This window comes from Pyxicephalus adspersus, chromosome 5, assembly GCF_032062135.1.
Source record: "Pyxicephalus adspersus chromosome 5, UCB_Pads_2.0, whole genome shotgun sequence".
Classification (NCBI taxonomy): domain Eukaryota; kingdom Metazoa; phylum Chordata; class Amphibia; order Anura; family Pyxicephalidae; genus Pyxicephalus; species Pyxicephalus adspersus.
In genome coordinates this window covers 28,856,929-28,881,179 of record NC_092862.1, presented here as the reverse complement: position 1 = coordinate 28,881,179, position 24,251 = coordinate 28,856,929, and the positions used below count along the sequence as shown (strand labels likewise).

Genomic DNA, 24,251 nt, shown 5'->3' with positions numbered 1-24,251 from the left:
TATTGGGGGTTTCCAGCTCATTGGCACTACAGGTGAAAGAGGTCTGGATCCTGGACTTTAATAAAATGTAATGGTTGATGTTTTTTCCTTTCTTTACACCTCATCATTTCTTTGCACCACATCAGGTGCCCATCCAACAAAAGTTTTAGAAGTGGGCACAGGTTTGAGAAGCTCACAATGATGTCCATGCTGTGTTATACATACCTACCATAAAACTGAATTCCAGGCATATATAAAACACAAGCTGTGTACCCATCAATGATCAGACATTGACATACAACTAGCAGTATTGCTGAGTCTATGCTGATATCAGCTTTTCATACCCTGTACATATAACAGCATTTAGACAAAGAATTATTGGAGGTGGAGAAGCAGCACCAAGAGCCAGTCAGGAACTGCAGCAGTGCATGTGTGTTGTCTGGAAACATGCAGAAAGAAGTGACAATTAGTGACTTATAGTGTATTACTGCTTCTTCCTTATCCAATCCATGTGCTGTGAGCAAGAATCTGGGGTCACTGTATAGCACTCTGCTATATAATACAAGAGGCTGATACCAAGGCCAATTCAGGTGCATGGTGTGAATTTAAAAAAAATACACCAACCCAAAAATTGCAGGAAAATAAAAAAAGTATGCATCTCTTTGCAGTTCTCTAAACTGGCTTCCATTTCACCTTAGAATCAAATTCAAGCTCCTGTGCTTTGCCTTCAAATCCCGCCACACTTCTTGTTCTGCTTACCTTTCTGACCTGATAGAAAAATACTCCCCCAGCCACTCTCTCCGCTCCTCCAATGACCTACTAATGACTTCCTCACTCATAACCTCATCACATGCACGGCTCCAAGACTTTTCCAGAGCTGCCCCAACTCTCTGGAATGGTCTTTCCCGTCCTATTCGGCTTGCTCCTACTTTCTGCTCATTTAAAAGAGCACTCAAAACCCATTTTTTCAAACTTGCATACCCATCTTCTTCTGTCTTTTGAAACCACCACTACTTCCCACCAATACATATCCCCCTCCGATTGTGTGTTACTTCCCCCACCTCCCAGATTGTAAGCTATTTGGGGCAGCGTCCTCTCCTCCTGTGTCACTGTCTGTATTTGTCATTTGCAACCCCTATTTACTGTACAGCGCTGCGTAATATGTTAGCGCTATATAAATCCTGTTTATTAATAATAACAATAATAATAATATTTTACCGGTTACTTGCAGAGTTTTTTTTTCTTTACAATAATGTTCTTTTATTCTGTTGGATGTCCACACAAATGAGGTTTTTACATGTAAATAACATGCATGAAATACATTAAATCACATATATTCTTATGGGATGAATTTGCTAAAATCAATGTTCTAGTGACTTGGTCTCTTAAAAATACTCCCATAAATCAGTGCTGCTCACCAGCTCCCCCAGGTGTCCAACAGAGGGTGGTGCTCATCAACACTTCTTTCAGTGCAGTTCCAGTAATTCTCAAATACAAGCACTAAATATTTATTTACCATGCTGTATAAAAGGGAGATTTATGGGTGGGGATTTTTATCTGCTCATGTATGTAAGATGAATTAATTGAAGCGGCAATAATTTGTTCTATTTCTATTTGCTTGTTTTAGGTCATCCGTCCAGTACAGGATCCAAGGGCTCCTTAAACCTAATTTTATTAATATTAATAAACAGGATAACAACATATTACACAGCGCTGTATATTAAATAGGGGTTGACTGTGACACAGGAGGAGGCGAGGTCCTGCCCCGAAGAGCTTACATATATATATAATACAGCATAAGAATGTAGGATGTCCTGAATCTGTACTAAAGGGATTTTGGTAAGCGTAGAAAGGAGATTATCCAAATTCTTTGTTCTTTCCATTTTTCTGTCTTTTTTACTCGGACTGCAAGCTGGTACAAGCAAAGCTGCTCTACAGTCCAAATGACTGATATTTATTATACACACTGTCATACAATTGAATATACCCATCATCTGACATACACTTGCAAACCTGTATTATCCCCTTCTGTGTATAGTAAGGCGTCATTTGGGATGATGTTGCTACTTAATACAATTTTATATATATATTTATATAAACGGAGTAATGAACACAAATAAACATTAATATTACAAATAATCAAGAAGTCCATTGACATGGAAAACATGTATTTATTCAAAAATCTTCTCACCTCCCTTTCAAACAACTGTCATAGAAACATTTATTTCAAGGCATAGGGCTGTGTGGAAGTAACAGTTTTCCGGACACAACAAATGCAGAATCACAGAATTAAAGCTCTATAGCACACAGACTATGTCCATTGGGTTCTGGCCACATTTTATATATTTAGTGTCTACGCATTAAATAAAGAATCCAGTGTTACAAAACATATTGGCAGTTACAGAGGAATAATATGCATAAAAATCCCTTTATCTTCCCGCCCCACCAATTATTGTTTATTTTTGGCTGGATGTGCTTGGGAGGTTTCTAGCACAGAATGTAAAAACCATCTCTTCCCTCTGCTAACAGGGGGTCTTATCTAAGATCAGGTGGGAGACACAAAGCAGTGAGAACAGGACATACAGAAATGCCTGGTGAAGACACAGGGGGGCGCTCTGGATGTGCTTTTTAATTTCTTGCAGCTTCTTTAATTTTTGGCTGTATGTATTGTAATCTCAATGACTTTCCTCGTCCTTCTCTGTCAGGTCTTCTGTGGCACTGGCATTGGCTGCAGAGTTCAACACTTCTTCAAAATCTCCAGCTGGCTGTTTGGTGCCACCGACTTTTGACTATAATTAAAAAAAATAAAGTGGGTATTATATTGATGAATCTGAAGCTCTGTGAAAGACAAAACATGTAGAGCACTGAAATGGGGGAGTGCAAGAGAAACAGTACCATGCAGTGCCCGCGTATACATTGTAACATATACACTTAGTATACAACGGAGTACTGTGCGGCATCCATACATACAGAATAGGAACAGATGTAGAATTAGATTGGGCAAAGAGAAGGAGAGAAGCTGTACTGTGCAGCACTCATACAGAATTTACAGAAATAGGATTTGTACCCAACATAAAGGACAAGACAAGTGGGGGGGGGGTCTATTTATAAATGATTTTACCAAATGAATATTCACCCAACGTTTACCCAAAATGTACATATTTTCACACTGGATTCAATTAGAAAATGTTTGCACCAACTTTTACTCATAGTTCATTCATCAATCTAAAAACGATTCCTTTTAGCCGGGCACACCCCCCGGCACTTTTCAGTAACCACCCGGCTGTTTTTAGGTAGTTACTGAAGAGTTGGATCACAAAATAGGGGCTTCCACCTGCCTACAATTTCTTATCATCCAGCTCAAAATAATTTCTGGGTTGAGCACCCAGCTTCACCCAGCATACAGAGACAGAACTAACACGCACTATTCAAATATATATGAAATACAAGCAGATCCTAAGTATTACATCCAGAATACAGAACAAGATAAGTGTTACAATGCACTGTCTATATATACCGAATAAGAATATATACCACAAATTACACCCATAAAAAGAACAGGATAAGTGGTACTATGCAGCATTCATGCATATAGAATATTATGCAATAGGAATTGTACCCGAAACAAAAAAACAAATAAGTGACACAATGCAGTGTCCTATAAACAGAATAAGAAGAGATACTGGGAATTGCACACAACATACATAACAAGAGAAGTGCTGGTGTAGATGCCAAAATGCTAACAGTTCCTGAGAATTACATCCAGAATACAGAGAAGTGTTAGTATGCACTGTCTATATATATAGAATAAGAACAGATAACGAGAATTACACCCAGCACAAAGGACAAGAGAAGTGGTACTGTGCACAGTCCATGTATATAGAAAAGGAAGAGATACTGAGAATTACAAGAGAAATGATACTATGAAGTGTCCTAAATACAGGATAATGTACAATATATCAATCCTTCCATTCACCGGAGACCTGATCCAGCCTAGGCCCTGCATACATACATACATACAAGACATTTATGATATGCTAACTGCTGTTTTTTAAAGGTTGGCAACATTTACATACAGACATTACTTAGGTTTACTCGCTGGGGTCAGTATAGACTACCTATATATACAGAATAAGAACAGATACCGAGAATTATACCCAGCATACAGAGATAACATGCACTATCCAAATTATTATTATTATTTACCAGGATTTATATAGGGCCAACATATTCCGCAAGAGCTTACAATATAGGAGATATATGGAATACAAGCAGATCCTGAATATTAAACCCAGCTCATATGACAATACCAGGTCACATTTACATACAATGAACAAAAACAAATATTTTAATATATATATTACATTTGGATTACAAAAAGCTGCACTATGCAATGTCTATGTAAATGTTACCAAACAGTTGTTAGCTATCAGAAACATTTTGCACCACCTGGCAACTCTGCAGGGCCGAGGGTAGGTCAGGTTTCTGGTGAATTTGGGAATGGTAGGAGATTTGTACATTGTGTACCCAGAGGGAAAAACTGGATAATGTCCTAGATTTTATGAATGGCGGGTATTGGGTAATTTTTTAATAGAGGAATTTAGGGAAACTAGATACATGCAGATTATACGGTTTTCCATATAACCAGGTGAAGTGTAATTAGTATCCATCCAATGTATTAATCAATCAGCTGCTGGCTTGTCTTTTTTTAACCTTTGCTAGAAAATTAACCTCGGGTATTTCATTGACTGAATTGCTAACATCTCATTTGTCATTCTGACATCTTTAATTAAAGAGGGCACACTATTTGCCACTAAACAAATCACAACCCCAATGAATTTCAGAAAAACAACCTTGTCTGAAACAAATCAACACGTGTTTATTTATTAAAGGTCAAACCATTTTCTCACTGTATTTTTGCCAACAAGTGTTTTGGAGTGAAAGTGATTTATAGTTTGTTTTTATTATTTGATTGGCAATTTCTCCATGCTATTTATTCTGTTTTCCATAAAATAAGTATTTACTGCCTTTATAATCAAAGAGCTTATTTTACAAGGGAGACATATAGGGATGAGCGAAAATGCTTCTGGGATTCTCACAAAAATTTCCTCCAAGTTCCGATGGGTCCGCAAAATTTCGCGAAACCATCGGAAATCACTATAGGAGGGTTATCGCGGCTGCATTCATAAATACAGCAGTGGGAATCCTCCTGTCAGTGAGCGATCCCCGGGCACTACAGGTCAGAATGAGAGAAAGCCCGGTGCCCGGGGATTTCTCACCGAGAGGTAGATTCTCACAGCTCCATTCATAAATGCAGCCGCGGAACTCCTCTTCTCAGAGTGAGTCATGCAACTTGCGTTTATGAATGAGCACGGCCGTGGGAAAAATCAGAGGATTTTTCCCACGCTGCATTCATTCATAACCAGCCAGTGAGACTCACACAGTTTTCCTGGATAGAGAAACTCTATTCAGGAACACATAGTACAGGACAAAAATTTGGTCTCGCCGGGCTAATTTACAAAGGCCGTTCTCGCCTACATGTTTGGTAAGCGAGTACGGCCCAATCTGCCGCAAGACTGAATTTAATAAATTCGATCGCTCATCGCTAGAGACATATTTCCACACACCTTGGCTTAAAGTGGAACACCAGGTAAATATATTGGACACAAATCAATGCAGTTCTGTATTCATTACTTCATATTTAAATTACCTAAATATAATGAGGCATCAGCCTATTGGAGTCCAAAAGAGCTCAGACTAGAGGAAGGAGAAGCAACACAAAAAGCAAATTGGTTCAGCAGGTTGAATTTCATTTGAGTAGTTTGCATGGAGTTCAATTTCAAGACTATACCAGTTTTACCTATTTACCTAAACTTGAGCACAGCACCATTCTGCTCTATGGACAGCGACAAGGAGAACGACGGAGCAGCAACCCAGTGCGCTCTCCTCCCTTCACTTTTATTGCGATCATTCCTCGTCCGCGGATCCGCCAGGGCGATGGAGAACGAGCGCTTTACACACGCCAGATTCTTGTACAATATCAGCCCTGAGGCGATTATCAGACAAGAATCATCTGACGTGTGTAGGAGAATATTAATCAACAATAAAGTAAAGAATAGCGCTGTACCTTTAGGTTTTCCACCTTTTCTTCGAAAGACTTGAATGTAGGTGAATTCCTAAAAAAGAAAACAGAAGTCAGAATTCTATTAAATACCATGATTACTACATGACATGAATACTAAACCCCCACAAGTCTCTGGAGATGTTTGGAATATTATTTGGTGTTTTTAGTTTTATTTTCCTAGTCCCTAAAATTACTTGGATTTTATTTTTCTGCTTTCCTATCCCAATATGGACATTGGGCTTGATATATTCAGACTAAGAAGTAGCAACTAGACCCCACCTGCAAAGAATGGAATGGATGAATAATAAATTGTATAATGGATAATAAAGGCATGCAGACTTCTCACTAAACCTACAACCCAATACTTTACCTCATAGCAGGCATACTAATGGAATGTTGTATAGAGCGTATACTAATGTGCAGCAGTAAGGGAAAGAGAGAAAGAGTTAGTCAAAGTTAATAAACGTCACAGCTGAAATAGGATGCAATACATTCATTTATATTGCATGAGTAGCATTTATGTTAAATACTACTGAACATCTCTGTAGAGAACGGACTTAAAGCATATACAAACCCAAAAACAAACTAATACAGCCACAACATTTAAGGATTGGTAAGCAGCAATACATTTTATTACTGGTTATTACATTTGTGGTTTTGGGTTTGAATTTGCTTTAAACTTTATGATCCTGCAAATGTTAAAGCAAAATTATTCTCAATGTTTACTTTTATTAAAAGAATTGCGTGTCAATCTGTTAATCTTAGGTCTGTTCAGTGTAGAAGCCATGTTCACTTATTTTTAATTGAAACGGAATAAAATGAAGCAAATGTTTATTATATCCAGGGGTGGCCATAATTCTGCACACATGTATCCCACACATGTTAACAGCATTCATCCAAGTCATGACATTTAGTTTTGAAGTTTACAAACAACTTTGCCTTTCAAGCTATTCATACATTTACACTGTAGTAATAATCTAAACGAAACATACAATAAAAAAAGAATATGCTAAACCCTGTCCAGGAACATACAAATAACACAGACAATGCCTGGCTGAAGACACATGGCCTAATCACAGATCATTGATTCCGGATAGTTTTATTTCTCTGCAGAGTATAAAATCATTCTATAAAACTACAGGGAATCTGTTTATCAATGCATAAGGAATTTGTAAGACAAAAGCATGTATGCATGTTTCTAGAATACACAGCATGCATTCAAATCAACCAACACTGATCATTTTGGAGCTCTGATGGAAACATTTGTGGGATGATATGACATTGGTGACATTGCCATACAAATGCCCAGAGGTATGGCTGGGAGACCTCTCATGATGGCATGAGATTTAACATTATCTGTTCACCTATTGTATTAGACGATTGTCAACTCCAAGTGAAAACATCATTCCCTCTTCTATGGAGAAAGAACAGTAAACCTACTAGTGGGTGAGATTTTCGCAAATACTTGAACAATTCTGCTACCACTAATGTGCACAAATGACATTCACTCATTATCATTTCATGTGCAACCTTAAAATACCTGATGATAAGCAATGCTTGGATCGATTATATTGACTGCAAACATTATGTATTTCCCCAAGCTCTTACATGCCTATGATAAGGTATCTAATCCTTGACCACTTCAAATAGTCTTCAGTTAATGTTTGTGACAATATTATTACCCGGTCTTCACATTTTGTTAGCAGTTAGATTGATTCTGACACAGGAGGAATACACTTAGCACAACATTGTTGCTCTTTGAAGTAAATATCCAAATTGAACTGAAAGTATAAAGATTACAAGCCCCACAAAAGCTAAAGAACACAAAAGCTAATTAAAATGTCACATTGTGTTAGCAGTTTGGGTCATGTTCTGTCAAACATAAAAAGAACAATCAAACACAGTGTGTTCTGAAAGTGGTATAAAAATCAGCAGCAACCTAATTTTACCAATTCGATAAGGCGTAAGAACAATACTTGTCCAAAAACAGCATGACTACAGTGAGACCTGCAACAAGTAAAGTAAAAAACTGAAATCCTAGAATATTCACAATTAAATGCTCCATTTAGCCTTTGACTTTTGGCTTGCAAATTAAGTCCAAAAAAGTTTAGAAACTCAACTTAGAAAAGCAATGCAGAAATGTTACTGTCACATTGCATTTCCCTTGTGAATAATGATCGTTACATCCAAAGACTGCTAAGAAAAAGTTTGGTTTTTCAGCTTAGAAACACTTAAAAATACAGGAAAATCATCTTCAGTGTTTTACTGGGGATTTTTTTGGAAAGGATTTAAGGTAAGTAAAACAAGTTATGATATATACCATGCAATCTGCAAGTAGAGGTATGGGACTAAAAAGTGAAAATAGGGAAACTAAGTAGCTAGAGGATAAAACAGTTGGTAAATGCACAGAATGGATCCACCATAGAAAACTATTAACCAGGCACACATAGCATTCTAGTTCATACTCATTTATGTGAATGTACAGTAAATGTGCAGTCTTCAGTGAAATATGCTAATTTTTTAAGGATTATATTAATGCAGAATACAGTCGGGAAACTGCTAAATTTAAAATTATGATCAAAGATGAGTATTTCACCCATACGTGCACAATTCTTTATTGCTTGTGCAGTTGTCTGTACCTGCTGGTAATGGCTTCATATTCTCTTCATTTTGTGTCAGCAACAATGCAATGAGACAGACATTAAGTAAGAAAGGGATAAAGGATTGCGCAGTAAGAAATATATGCTATGAAGATAAAGAAGACATACAGAAAACTGACAATGGTGTGCCAGCTGCTTTAAGTATTGCTGTACTTTTTTTAGGTTCTGCCCACTGAGGTTTAATAAGTTCTGCCCAATAAATTGTGCCCGCTATATTTTTATCTTTATTCTCTAGCTATTCCCCGTGCAGTCTTTATCCTATTTTTTTTTCAGAAATAGTAAATGCATTTATTACTGCAGAAACCATGAGGAGAGTATGACTTTTAAATCTCATAACGTAAGTGGTGATCAATTGTAAGCCCTCAATGAGGAATCAGGAAGCTAAAATGATTGAGAGGCCGGGGCCATGTTGGTAGATGCACTGCTACCAGAAAGTGAGTTTTTTTTTTTAATTTGAGAAGTTAATTTCCAAAAGTAATACTTATAATTTACACATCATCAAGACTGCTTTAGGAATTTGCCTAGTCAATTTTAGGTTTAGTTTGGATCTAAGTTTTGGAGGCCTGCAAATAATTGGACAGCTTCCCTTCTTTGAGGAAATTCATTCAGCAAAATTCATCCAAAATATTCAAATGTAATAATAATCTGATTAAAAAAATTCAGCACTCAGTTACCTGACATGAATATATACTTACTTTACATCTTCCAATTTTTTTGTAATGACAGAACCAACTGTGGAGATGGCTGCTGAGGCTTTCTGTCCAGCACTTGACAGGGTCTCCGAGGTTTTTCTGTACCTGAAAATGGGATAAAATAGTGAGATGGAGGTCATAGTAACAAGGCTGACCACTGTATAGCTTCAGAAGACTGTCAAATCCAAGGTCATAACATACTGACAAAACGCAAACTTTTAGCATTCTATCATCTTGCATGCTGCTTAGTGACTAGCACTCTCCATGCAGAACTAGGGTCCGACGTTCAGGTCCTGGAAATAACATTATCTGCATTACATATGCTCTTTCCATGTTTGTGTAAATTTTCTACTGGCACTACAAATTCCTCCCTCATACCAAAAACATATTGGTATGTTAAATGACTTCTCCCAAATTCAACCTTAGACTTATGTTAAGGACATTAGATTGTGAGCTCCTCTGAGGGACAGTTAGTGAAACGACTATGGACTTTGTAAAAGTTGTGTAATAGTTAGTGCTATTTATATATTTTTAGGTTTAGATATACTACATAAGCAGACATTATAAATGATGGTGGGACATTTTGACAGACTAAGCTTGGCATAAACATCTCCCATACGTTGATTATATTATATACCTATTCTTAATCTTCCAAATAATCAGAACAGGGCCACCATCAGTCTTGTAAAGAAAGAAACATAATGCTGATATAAAGATCTTCCTTTGCAGACCATTTCATCTTCAAACTTAGGCAACGATCTATAACCACAATCAATGTATAAAGAACTGTAGGAATAAAATGCATGGAAAGACGGCTCCTAATATATGAAATCTGATACTCAGATTATAATTACTACACAGCAGAACACAACTAAATATCAATATTTATAAATGGAAAAACTCTGAAGTTAGTTATGTTCAACCCTCAGACTAATAGGAGTAATGTGTTCATCTCATGTGACATTAGAACAGTACAAATCTTATAAACCAATGACTCCGCTATAATTATGCCTGGATATTAAACAGACTGCTGGAATGGTTTACAACCAACACACTACATGGGAATATTAAAAAATCAGTGCAGATACAATTAATCAGCCTTTATCAAATTATATCCACTTTGTTTCATATAAGAGCTGAAAAAGTCCTTGCATAGGGCTGGTGGCTGGTGCAGTGTTAGGAGAGCCAGAAGCACAGTGTCCGCCTTTGTTACACTTAGGAATATTCTATAGCTGCTGCAAACAGAATGTCATGACTATAACAAGCTACAGCAAAGAGCTTGGCAGTACGCCCTGCAGGGGATGTGGCTCTGGTCTCTGTATTCCTCTCGAAGCAGCTCTGCTCACCCCACTAGCATTGCCATTATTACTGTATACAAAGTCATTTGCAGCTTCTATCTATAAAGACTGAAAATGATCCTATTATTATTATTATTATTACACATATTTATATAGCGCTGACATATTACGCAGCGCTTTACAAAGTCCATAGTCATGTCACTAATCTAATGTCCGTACCATAGTCATATGTCTTTATTACAGTCTAAGGTCAATTTTTGGGGGGCAACCAATTACCTAACTGCATATTTTTGGAATTCAAATGAAAGTCCCTTTTCAGGCGAAGTTAGAAAACCATGTCAATAAAATGCATCAGATTCCCAAACCTCCTGTAAGGGCTTTCTATATTTAGTTCTTTAAAATCCTTTCATATTAATGTCTGAAGTCTGGGTCTGGAAGTGATTTCAAGGTGTTTTCCTCCATTTCTCCTGGAAAAGAGGATAAAGGGCCTGATAAGGCTGCAAATATATATTTGGTATCCAGATCCAAAGTGTCTTAGTGGGAATGGGATGGCCAAGCACTCCATCCCTCTCCCAGGACAGGACTGGAGGTGGCTTGGAAGCACCTGGCTAGTGATGATAAAAGTGAATGTGTATTTGAAACAGGTGGAGTTGGAGCCTGAGCCAGGTGGCTCTGGAAAAAATGCATGTAGGGAGTGCCAAGGAGGTCTCCTAAAAACCTTAGGTCCATTAGACAGTAACTCTGAAGAGAGGGTTTGTTGGAGCCTGGAGACAAAACTCATATTTTTGCTGCTGAATAGTGATGTTAATGATCCCCTGTAAGGGAAAACCTTATTTGTTTATTTTCTTTTTTTGTATTGGAGATGAATAAAGGTGGCCCTGGAATCCCAACTGGGGTCAAGAATACCTCTGTACAAGCAGTGTGTTTGATGTTAATCCCTTACACTGCTTTGTAAACAATTGGTTGATCATGAACAACTCAAAAAAAAAAATAATACAATGCAAAAAATATACATACATGGCATATAAAAAAAACAAGTTTGCCAATGTTAAATAGATTTTTTCTAGAAATGATGGTTCCAGATAGAAATTAGATGACAAATTAGCAGACTAGAGTCATTTTCATGGAAAAAATTGGGCAGCATTACCATTAGGATAAGTATTCTACAAAAATGACATATCTACATAAATTCTACAATGGTCATTTTGCATTGTTGTAGACAGCAGCTGGCCCACTGAGTACAAAGAACTAAACTTACACATTGGTGGAGGCAACATCTTGTAGGCCTTTGGAAATGTTTTGCTTTAGTTCACTCAATGGAGTTACTCCGAGTTTTCTTTTCAGTTCCGCTAAATACTTCTCCTTTGCTGCTAGCACATGACTGAGTGTTTGGATTTCTTCTTCTACCTGAAAAGTAATTGAATGTTACATTACAAACACAGTCAATTGTTATAAAAGATGCAACTTGTGTGCACATTTGTGAGAATCTGGTCGCTCCCTGTGTACATTATGAACTGAACACATAAACATGTTTTTATTTTTTTTAAAACTTAAACATACATTGATAAGATATATTTAATAATGTTGATCTCTTTTACATAAGGAGAAAAACAAAAAAAAACACACAATTAAAAGGACTAAACATCATCATTTTTCTATCCATTGGTTGGTATATCCATTTACAAGGGTATGCAGGGCAAATAATAAAACATTCTGTTATCCAGGCTAATTTGTCTATTGTACCATAAGAGAGCCCCACATAGTCACATTTACCCTACATACAAATAGATCTAGAAGTAATTTTTTATTCCCAAGCCAATCTACCTTGTATCACCTCTTCCCCAACAACTGCTTTGGACATGGTCCCTCCTCTCCAACACATGCACTATTCTATATAAAGAAAGTATATACTGTGAAATGACAATTGTCTACACAACGGTACAAGGTATCAGAAGGGACACGTTCCATAGTATTGTGACACAACCAGGAACCTGTTCACAGAGACATAATGAGTAAACATATTGATACACCAAAGACATGTCCGCAGAGACACAATCACTTCTGTACCCACACATACAAAACATGATTTCCTTTTTTGGCTTTTGTTTCAATTTGTATATTTAAAAAAAGAGAAGAGAGAAGGTTTCCCTAGCATGGTCTGTAAACCTGTAAGTAGCATTAGCCATTATAAATTTAAAGTGGCCTAGACAGGCCTGTGCTACCATTGGTAGCTATGGCTTATGTGGTCTGGTGATTAGCCTTTACAAGGCCTTTCACAGGGCTCAAACAATTTTCCTATTGCAGCTTTTCACTCTAGTCTAAGAGCCCTGAACATGGGAGTCTTGCTTGTAGATTTAGGTAAGTTTTAAGGTCTTGGCAGGTTTTTTTGTATTCCCAAAGAAGAAGAAAGATGGGGGCACCTTGTGATGGAATGGGGATACGTGAGTAGTCTGGGGTTTACTCTGTGTCAAGCTTCAGTATGGCAGATTGTCAATTAGATTTAACAATTCAAAATGAAATCGAACTCATCATATTTGGTTACCTTGTCTAGTTCTCTTCTGAGGTTTTCCTGCTCTTCATCTGATAATGCGTCCTTTATTGTCCCAGCTGCATCTTCCCCCTCTGGTACACTTTCAGGTTTCAGCAAATCTATATACATAAAGATAAAATACAACTGTTGTTACTTTAAATGGCTTTAAATTAACAAATAATAGTTTAATAAGAGTTTAATATGTACCAGGAACTTGATTTAAGAGCTGTATGTCTATAGAAATATATTTTTTACTGTTCAGCCAGCCATGGTAAGAAAACAACCATTTTACAGACCATGGCAGTATGGAAATATTGGTCCATGGCTCCAAAGTTGGATGCTAAGCCATTGTTTCCGTTGAAAGAAAGCCAACCAGTCTAGGAGTCATTTTGTGATTCTTTTGAAGGGTCAGCATGGGAGAAGCTTCCACTCTTATATAAATCAATAAAAAGCCGATCTGCATATTCTATGCCAAATACACCAGAAGACTTCATATGCCAGTAATAAATCTTAGTAAATTCCACAGAAATGATCCATTCATTTCTAATAGCTAAAGTGTTTTAACTGGTTCAACTTAGTTTCTGCAGTTTACCACCAATTCCACATCATCACCATCCTGTGCCCTTTACTCAATACTCTTCAAAATGTCCCACAATCACAAGGGTATTTAAATTATTCACATCTGATGAATGCCTGTATATGGGCAGACTTCACAACAATATGATGACTTTGAATTACCAGACCTCTTGTAAGTGAACACATTGTTGAAATACTATCCTAAACATTTCCTGTAATTTTTATGACTTAGGCTCAATTCAAGTCACTGAAATGTGTGTTAAAGGCATTGCTGCACCACGGTGCCATTAATAATAAATACAGCCTTACAAAGAAATAGTGCAGCAAGGTGGCTCAGAGGTTAGCACTCTTGCAGCACTAGGTCCCAGGTTCGAATCTGGGCAAGGACACTATCTGCATGGAGTTTGCAGGTTCTCCCTGTGTCTGTGTGGGTTTCCTCTGATTTCCTCCCACATTCCAAAAACATTCAGTTAGGTAATTGGCTACCCCCAAAATTGACCTTAGACTGTATTAAAGACATATGACTATGGTAGGTACATTACATTGTGAGGGACAGCTAGTGACATGACTATGGACTTTGTACAGGGCTGCATAATATGATGGCGCTCTATAAAAACCGTATAATAATATTAATAACAATTAAGTGCAGGCACCATGAACACTGCTGGAGGGCAATACAAAATAACGTACACTGTAATGTGCATTAAAGCCCTTGTAATCCTAAATATTGTAATGTAACCTTCGGCAACGAAATATTGTCAGAAAAGCTGGAGAAACATTTTATCTCTTAGTAGCCAAGTAATATATTTGTACTGAGAATATTATAATCTGCATCCATGAATCTTGCAGAAAGTGCTTTGAGTTGTTGGTTAATACGAGCACAAGAAATGTGAAGGTTCAGGAAACCTAGATAGCTGAAGGCAGATCAAATCACGAGCTGGCATGTTACGTCTTTTGGGGATTCCAGTGTCAAGATTTGTACATTTCAGTTCACAAGTTCGCACACCTATGCTTCCTGTTTGTTTTGTTGGGATAACATTTAAAATGCAGATATACACAAGGACTGTAAATATAATACCCAAAGTCATATAAAGCTCATACCCATCTTATACATGTGAATAAAACATAAGCAGTATTAAAGTCGAACAAAAGATAAAACTACATTTACAATGGAGGAGCCATCTGCCTGCATAAACAATACATAAATATAAGGAATGCCAGGGTGCTAAGCATGGGGTCTTTCTAGCTGTAAACAAATGGTGGCGGTGGCGGATAAATGGAAATCGGATTACCGTTCTAATAGATTTTCATGAATTATACAGCAAATATAAACTGCCGCAGGCAGAGATCATATAATGAATTCCTAGAGCTGACCCTGAACAGATTACGTCATTTAATAGAAACATAGTAGAAATATGCACTGTAGAATTACCCCAGGGACTGGAACTAATATTACAGAAATGATTTTCATAAACGCAATTTACTGTCAGCTGTCGATTCATGCTACAGGGGCCGAGAACCTGGACAAAAACCAAAAGGCAGTGATGTGTGAGCGTGCATGACAGGTCGCAACTTCTGCATGTTGGTATTTCATTAGCGGGAAATCATTCCAATCCCGCATTTCATACAGGTGCCCCGAGATTACTAATGATTCACCAGCAAGTGTGCGGAGACACTGTCGTTGCAACATGCTAATGAAATGACCCAGAGGAAAATAATGATTACATCTCAGATCATCACTTGCAAGTCAGCAGCATCCAAGTACAAAAAAATGATGGTCTTGCTTCAAAAAGAGGAATAACCCTTTCCTGGAAAATGCTGCATCTCAAAGTATGAAATTACAGGATCGGAGTGATTTTTGGCTCATTTATTCCCACAACATTCCCACAACAGCTTGAATTTGGTTCCTCGGGGGCAACCAACCTACCTATCTTCTAACCATTTTGAATAAATCTTATTTTTTTACCTTTATTTTAGGCAACTGTGATATTTCTTCCAGTTGTAGGCAGCAATTACATCTGAAAACCAATTAAAAAGATTTTGGGAAGCAGAAAAATCTATTTTGAGGTTTCCAATTCTCTATAATGTTTATGCACCAAAATAAATTTGCTGTTCTATTTCATAGTGTAACTCAGTCAGCTCAAAGTAAAACCTGTCTGAATGACAGATGTTTTTTTAAGCAGTATGTACCATACAGACATGAATTTCAATCTGAAATTTTCTTTTTTTTTTTTCACTTTCTTTTTCCATTTCAGTGCCTCTGATCCCCTGCAGCCTCTTTCAAAGATGTCTTCTCTACAAGCATGCTCTTCACCGTTCACTGCACACCATTGCTCTGGACTGGATTTCCATGAACCAGGCCTATACAATATGTTTAATGGGTAGTGCCTGAACACGGACCTTTTTGGCAGAGGCACTAGTAATTTGGGTATAAAGCAAGATTTTACCTTAAAATGCCATTAGAAAAACAATCTTGGTTTATACTCAGGTCTTACCTTGTTACAGTGCAAACTACACACCATATTAACTGCACTTGTCTAGAGTTTGTTACACACTTTACATGAGGACACAGCACCATCTACTGGTGTCCTACGATAATGCACCAAAGAATTTACAAACAAGTGACTCATCATAACCAACTCAAAAGTACAAAATAATGTACCCTGTGCCACAGGGGATGGACGGACAGAGTCCATGTGATTTTTTTTTTTTTCCAATTTAAAGGAACACATTCAAAATAACACTATGAATGTATCAGTAGCAGTGATGCGCACATTTTACGTATTTCTTTACACACAATAATCTTTTTGACTCAACAACAGGAATAAAGTGCCTTTGGAAAAAAACTAAACTCTAATTATGATACAGAATATCAAGTCAGGGTTGTTATAATAAAAATGGTATCATAGAATATAAAACTGCATGAAGCACTTCAATATTATAAATAACTGGACCAACTCTCAGAGTTTATTTACCAATCGTTCATCCTAGAGGTCTATTTTTATTAAAGCAGTGAATCTGACATTCACTGAAAAATTACCTGGTGCAGAATCAAGCACTGAAAATTAATTACATGAACCTGGAAAATTCTCCATCACAGAATATTTCAGTGAATGTTAGACTCACTGCTTTATAACTAGACCCCTTTGTAATTGTTTTTATTATTAGAGGAGCCTTATTCCACAATATCTACAGGGTCTGGTTGACAGAGGTTAGCACTGCAAAAAAAAAACATTTTCATTGACATTAAACTAATGAGAACCAGAAGAATCCATCATAGCGCAGAGTCTGCATAAAGCTGGACTCCAGGCAGATATAAAAGAAACCAATTAATGAAGCTCTGGATTCATTAACATTTTTAATACAAGCACTGTAACTATCTGGGAGACTTTAGGGCACCACAAAAAAAGAATTCTTCATCTCAAAGGACCTACTGATGGAAGGAGAAAGCAGAGTGGCAGAGAGTTCAGCTCATCAGTCTGCTATTCCTCCTTTAAATGTCTAGCTGGAGACTGGACAAGATTATTATTTACCAGTATTCATATAGCGCCAACATATTACGCAGCGCTGTACATTAAATAAGGGGTTGCAAATGATAGACAGATACAATGACACGGGGAGGATCTGTGATACTTACCTATGCTTAAGCCTAATTATCTATGACACACTTTTACTTTTTACTTTTGTAGAACTTCTGATACTTTTTAAATATGTTGTTTTCAAATGAAATCTATTTCCCAAACTTTTGTTTAATGTGTATTTCCAGCCACATCTCCTTATAACTCTGGACAGAGCTGATAATTAATAGAACTTCTCAGGTTTTTCATGATGTATTTGCCCCTGTTGGGTAGATTACCCTCACTTGCCCCTGCCCTAACTTTCTTATTGCTGTGCCGCTATTCTGGAAAATTACACTTCCCGCACCGCAAACCACCATCAGTATGGCAGGAAGTAAGGGCATGTTTTCCTGATAGGGAACAGACAGCAATAACAAGGTGACCGATGATGCAACCTTTTCCTGATTAATTAAAAGAACTAATATTATCATTAATATTATTTTGTATAATAATAATAGTAATAATCAACATTATTTGTTTATAGCGCCAACAAATAACGCAGCCCTGTACATTAAAAAGGAGCTGCATATGACAGACAGATACAGACAGTGACACAAAAGGAGGAGAGGACCCTGCCCCAAAGAGCTTACATTCTAAAGTTAAACTTTTACCGTGATCTACATGTATGTGGTGTGTTACAGCACCCATGTTTCTGTGGTATGTTGCACATTGGCATGTGTTGCAGTAAGGCAGCTTGTTCTTTCCAAATGGGCTGCCAATGCACCATAACAGACATTAGCTGCACCTAATTAACTCCAGATTTCTTTTACAGCTCACAGATGGTTCACATCTGTGCAGTGTGATCTGTTACAATACAGATCCATTGTAATGCATTATGGTATCATTTAAAACAATTGGCAATACCATGTATGTAACACATGCATTTTACTTTGCATCATAGCTCTGGTCCTATGGTAAGAAAGCTCACTCACAATGATATTTATGGAGGATTGGGGTTGTCAGCCCAACACAAGACATACCTACATAGGTAGGTGGTCTGTAGTTCTTATTAGAGAATAATGCTAATTGATAACAGTCAGCAAAGGCAGACAGTGCAAACCATTATCAGTTCAAAAGGTTTTTGGTAGGATCAAAAGGGATTGCACATACTATGCACATATTATAGCAAACAATTGAACTTCATATTTACCAACCCATAAGACTGCTAATACAAAAGGTTCATTGTAAAGGAATACATACAATTTAAATGGTTTTCCTAGAGGAATCCTACAGATTTGTACTATGAGAATATAACTATATTCACCTAGGTATAATCTCTCACCACCTTTACGGATAATGCATCGCACACAGCACAACCCCCAGCACCTTTACGGTTATCTTACAAAGTAAATGCCATATTACCGTTGCTGAACCGAGTGGGAGAATCCGGTGGAGTGTTGCTCAGTCGAGGTGACAGGAACAAATAATTCCTATTGACCCCACAGTCAAAGTTAAATGGTGACTTGTACTCATCCTGCAGATCGAAGTCCCTGGAATCCATCGCAGTTGTTCTAGACGGTCATCGCGGTCAAGCAGATAAAAGATCTTTTTAGTTTTCAAACTCTCTCAGTCACTTCACTGCTTTTCTCTTTAACTTATACGGAAATACTTTTATTTTTTTCTTTCCAGATCATCTAACAAGGCCACAATACATTCCTTCATTTGCCTGAAGATCCATCCCAGCTCACATGACTAGCGTTCCAAGCAGTTTAATGAGTTACTGAAATTGTACAAAGTGGACAACCCTAGGCTTAGCCTGAACCAATGAACACAAAAAAAAACTCAATGCAAAAAAATAAAATAGAAATAAATTTTTGGATAATTATGATGCAAAATCAAACTGCATGATCTCTCCATTCTTTCCCATCATCATGGCAGAGGGGTTTGGGAACCATACACTGCGGACAATTAATTTTGTGAAAATATGAGCCGTTTCACATAGAAGCCCAGCCGCTTCTTAATCTTCTAGGGCACAAACAGATTACTGGCCAATATTGTTTGTCGCACACCATCTGTGCACTAACGGTCATGAGTGATGAGGCTGCTTGCAGAGGCAATGTGTAATGTAGACCCTTCACTTTACTTCTAATGTTCGGAAAAAAAAGAACTATAGATCTCGATAGCCTTTCCAACAAGGACACATCCCGGATGCCCTACAGGAAAGTGCTTTTCAAATCAATCCATTACTACTTAATGCATTCTGGCCTGCAAACCTCTGAGCCATGGGAATTATCTGTCTCTTAGACTGGGGCTCTGTACATAATGCTCGGCGGTGTTCGGTGACAGCCATTAGCTGGTTTTAGTGACCTGGTTTTCTAGGCCACTTGGAGGAGCTGCAACACAGGACAAGTTCAACGTAAACAATCGTAACTTGGAACATATGGAAGTGATTGGGAGCACGTGGATGCACTCCACACTTTGACTCCATTTTAATAACCTTTCAGCACCGTCATAAAGACTATCATCACATTAACACGTTTTTTATGCTTCACAAATATAAAACATTCCTGCTGTATGCTGCTCCATGAATTCTCACAGGGGTTTCACTCTGCTAGTACAAGGCAAGACAAAGGCAGATGATAGGATATTGAACAGTACTCAATTCTAAAATCTTGAAATTACACTTTCTTGTTTTTTTTTCTTAGTAGGAAAAAAACGTCATCTAACAAATAATCCAGCTATGCTTACATAGCCGCTTTTAAAGGAATAGTAAAGTATATTTTTAGTAAGAATGTTATTACTGGCAGCACGGTGGCCCAGAGGAAACACTCTTTGTAGCTTTTGCAGCACCGGGTCCCAGGTTCGAATATCAACCAGGACACTATCTGCATGGAGTTTGTAGGTTCTCCCCGTGTCTGCATGGGTTTCCTCCGGGTACTCCGGTTTCCTTCCACATTACAAAAACATGCAGTTAGGTTAATTGCCCCCCCCCCCCCCCAAAAAAAAATTGCCTTTGGACTCTAATAAAGACATATGAGGTAGGGACATTAGATTGTGAGCCTCTTTGAGGGACAGCTATTGACATGACTATAGACTTTGTACAAATACTGTGTAATAATAAAAATAATTATTACAGCACCATTTACATTTACATTTTACAAGTAAAAGCAAGAGCCGACATACGGAGGTGTTGCTGTCTGAGGTTCCTGACAGCAACAGGGGCTCCAAGTCAGTTCTGCACAGGGGTCCAGTGTTGGCTATGTCCACCACCGATTAAAAGTTCCACCTATCTGCAGACACTCCAAAATATTATTAATATAAAGTATTTATAAAGCACCAACATATTACACAGCGCTGTACATTAAATAGGGGTTGCAAATGACAGACAGATACAAACAATAACACGGGAGGAGGAGAAGACCCTGCCCCGAAGAGCTTACAATCTAGTAACCCTTAACAACCCCACACATACTCACATACAGACCTTTTTTCAGGAGTATTCTTGCAGTCTGATGTCACAAGTCATTGCAGTGGGGGTCAGTCCTTCATCTGCACTAAATGGTGCTACACTAATGAATTTGGTGCATTTCTACAACATTTTGTTTCCAGAAACTGCACATAATATACTTTTATCTGCATGCAATATAATAATGTGTCACCGATATAAAAAACTTAATCACAGTTATGTATTTTGAAATATATTACAGAGCAATATATTTTAAAGTACAATTCCGGGTTTAGGGGGCACACATGATCACTGAATACCCCTACCTTTAAAGTATAACTGATTTAAAATTCTTTTTTCCCATATTGTCCTTTTTTACAACATCACATTTAACTTAGTTATTATTTAACAAATATCAGTTGCTGACAAATGTCCGCATGTGGTAATCAATGACTTTGTTCCAGGATATTGAATTGTCCTGGACTGGGGAAACACAATCCGAACAATGAAGCGGTGGAACATTAACCCAAAACTGTTGGGCTGCCTTTGAAGCATAATGGGAGCTGAAGATTACACATTTCTCTACCCTAAAATACATAAAAATAGATTGGTTTAATATTACCCATCCATTAGCTGCCAATTGCTGTTTATGAAATGCAACATTTTTAAAAATTCTATTACACTTGAACAGCAGCAACCAGGAAATGAGAATCTGTGGGTCAATATGTTTCTGTATAATATGAGCCCGGTGACTTCACCGGTAAACACTTACCCATAAATACACACTGGTAATAACATGCCAATTCTGAGCACAGGAGGGACCGGGAAAAAGAGAATAACATGTATTTATAGTGTGAGTAGCTACATGCATTTTGTGATGTTAAAATAAAAATTTAAAGGAAAACTAAAAGAAAATTGTTTTTAAGGTACGGTAAGGTGTAGATGCTTAGGCGGGGAATTACCCCACTTCTGGGCTAAGGAGAAATCTCTCAAACAAGATCATAGACCAGCTTCTATATCTCTATAGGTCTAGGTCCCCCCACACCTCCAATAACATACAGGTAAAGTACAGTGGGGGAAGGAAGTATTTGATCCCCTGCTGATTTTGTACATTTGCCCTCTGACAAAGAAATGACCCATCTATAATTGTAATGGTAGGTTTATTGTGGGAGACAGAATAACAACAAAAGAACCCTCAAAAACCCAGTGCTCAAAAGTCAGAGCTTGATGTGCATTGTAATTATTGATATACGTATTTGATCAACTGGCTAGGCCAGGACCTTCATGTGCTTCTTCTTGAGCCACTACTTTGTTGCCTTCGCCGTGTGTTTTGGGTTATTGTCATGCTGGAATACCCATCCACAACCCATTTTAAATGCCCTGGCTAAGGGAAGGAGGTGCTCACCCAAGATTTGACAGTACATGGCCCCGTCCATTGCCCTTTGATGCAGTGAAGGTGTCCTGAAAAACACCCCCAAACCAAAGCATAATGTGTCCACCTCCATGTTTGGCAGTGGGGATGGTGTTCTTGGGATCATAGGCAGCATTCCTCCTCCTAAAAACACGGCGAGATGAGTTGATACCAAAGAGCTCAATTTTGGTCCCATCTGACTACAACACTTTCACCCAGTTCCCCTCTGGATCATTCAGATGTTCATTGGCAAACTGCAGACGGGCCTGTACATGTGTAATGTTTTCTATTCATTAAAAAAAATGTTGAATAGATCATGACAAGTGCTTTTCTATTGATCTTTACTGATCCATATTTGGATATTTGGATTAGGTTTTTTTCAATACAGATCACTGATCAAACAAATGGATAGCACACTGAAAACTTGCAGTCAATTACAAAGGATTGATTTATATACAGTATGTTGATGGTGACACCAATGAAACTGAAGCTGTGTACACACTTGCAATAATTATCGTCGGAAACAAATGACTAACGACCGATCATCTGATAATCGTTAACAAAAAAGTGCACAACGGCATCGTTCAAAGGATCGTATCTAGCGTGTGTACACTATTGGTGGATTATATTTGAACAAGCATATTGTTTAAACATGTGCAGAATTGTGCACAATACGATTGTTCAAAAAAAGGTGCATAATCGTTAGTTGCTCGTTTTCTAACGATAATTATTGCAAGTCTGTACCTAGCTTTAAGGTACCATATGAATAAAACTGAATACAGGGGAAACAAAAATTTGATCTGCACTGAACATGGCCTAAAACTAATTTCTCTACAGAGACCCCAAATGTTTATTGCAGTAAGTATAATGGAATCAAGGAAATAAACAAGTCCCAGATCGGGATGCATGATAGGAACACAAATTCATTTCACTGTTTCTTCATGAAAAAATATACATGGATATTTATATTGTATACATATTATATCTATAAATATAACATTATATGTGCCAGTTACTAAGCAAATGACATCACAAGTCACTAAAGGACTTGTAAAAAAGTCAGTGAACATAAGTTACAACTAGGTATAGGTGCTGGATGTCTACATTGGTAAGATTTGGTTGTAGACACATGAATGGACAGATTTACAATGCTAGGTCATTCCGTAATACAACTGCGAAAACCAGGCCACCGGCACAGCCAGATCCCCAACCACCATGGTAGCAAGAACATGGCTTGGACAATAACGTTCTGCCAGTCTTCTGACTACATAACAAATGAGCTGTAACAAGATCTTCCCCCAACATGGCAGCTCGTGGCTCCAAGGATAGCACTCTGGCCTTTGCAGCGCTAGGTCCCAGGTTTGAATCTCAGCCAGGACACTATCTGTTTGCAGGTTTTCCCTGTGTTTGCGTGAGTTTCCTCCGGGTACTCCCGTTTCTTTCCCCATTCCAAAAACATGCAGTTAGGTTAATTGTCTTCCCCCAAAAAATGGATCTTAGACTGTATTAAAGACAGGGACAGTTAGTGGTATGACTATAGACTTTGTAAAGCGCTGCGTAATATGTCGTCACTATATAAATACTGTGTAATAATAATAATATTAACATATGCTGCCAATCCCCTTGCTAGCACATGTGCACTACTTCACACTGGTTGGCGCCTAGTGCTTCCCATTCCCTTTTCCAGCCTGTTGCACAGGGTAATTTAGAAGGCTGTTATCGAGGCAAATTCACATAATAATGCTAGCTGTGTGTACAACTACATGTATTTTTTAATATGATGCAAGTCCAATATTTGATATATTTTACTTTGCTTTACATTATATAATCTTGATTTAAAAAAAACAAAAAGGTAACCACAGGTAAACAGCTTTATTTGTTTCCTTGTTACAGAAACCTGTAATAAGTTTATAGTTTGTATTTGCTGTCAGCTGTGACACAGACATAATTACTGCGTCCGGGCTTTGTTTCTGCTCTCT

General features: G+C 37.7%; 1 protein-coding gene across 3 annotated transcripts in view; it reads right to left on the bottom strand.

Annotated features, from left to right (window-relative positions):
• TPD52 (tumor protein D52) overlaps nucleotides 1-24,251 on the bottom strand; it is a 107,598-nt gene that overhangs the window by 50,281 nt on the left and 33,066 nt on the right. Inside the window, exons 1-6 of one of the 3 annotated variants that reach the window (XM_072411012.1) lie at nucleotides 18,839-19,118; nucleotides 13,296-13,402; nucleotides 12,012-12,160; nucleotides 9,459-9,560; nucleotides 6,107-6,155; nucleotides 2,131-2,768 (exon numbers count right to left, since the gene is read on the bottom strand). In XM_072411012.1, coding sequence (XP_072267113.1) covers nucleotides 2,655-2,768; nucleotides 6,107-6,155; nucleotides 9,459-9,560; nucleotides 12,012-12,160; nucleotides 13,296-13,402; nucleotides 18,839-18,977 — 660 coding nt within the window. In that variant the 5' untranslated portion in view covers nucleotides 18,978-19,118 and the 3' untranslated portion in view covers nucleotides 2,131-2,654. Of the gene's footprint in view, nucleotides 1-2,130; nucleotides 2,769-6,106; nucleotides 6,156-9,458; nucleotides 9,561-12,011; nucleotides 12,161-13,295; nucleotides 13,403-18,838; nucleotides 19,291-24,251 lie in introns of those variants that run through there. The other 2 variants (XM_072411014.1, XM_072411013.1) reach the window with 2 other exon arrangements.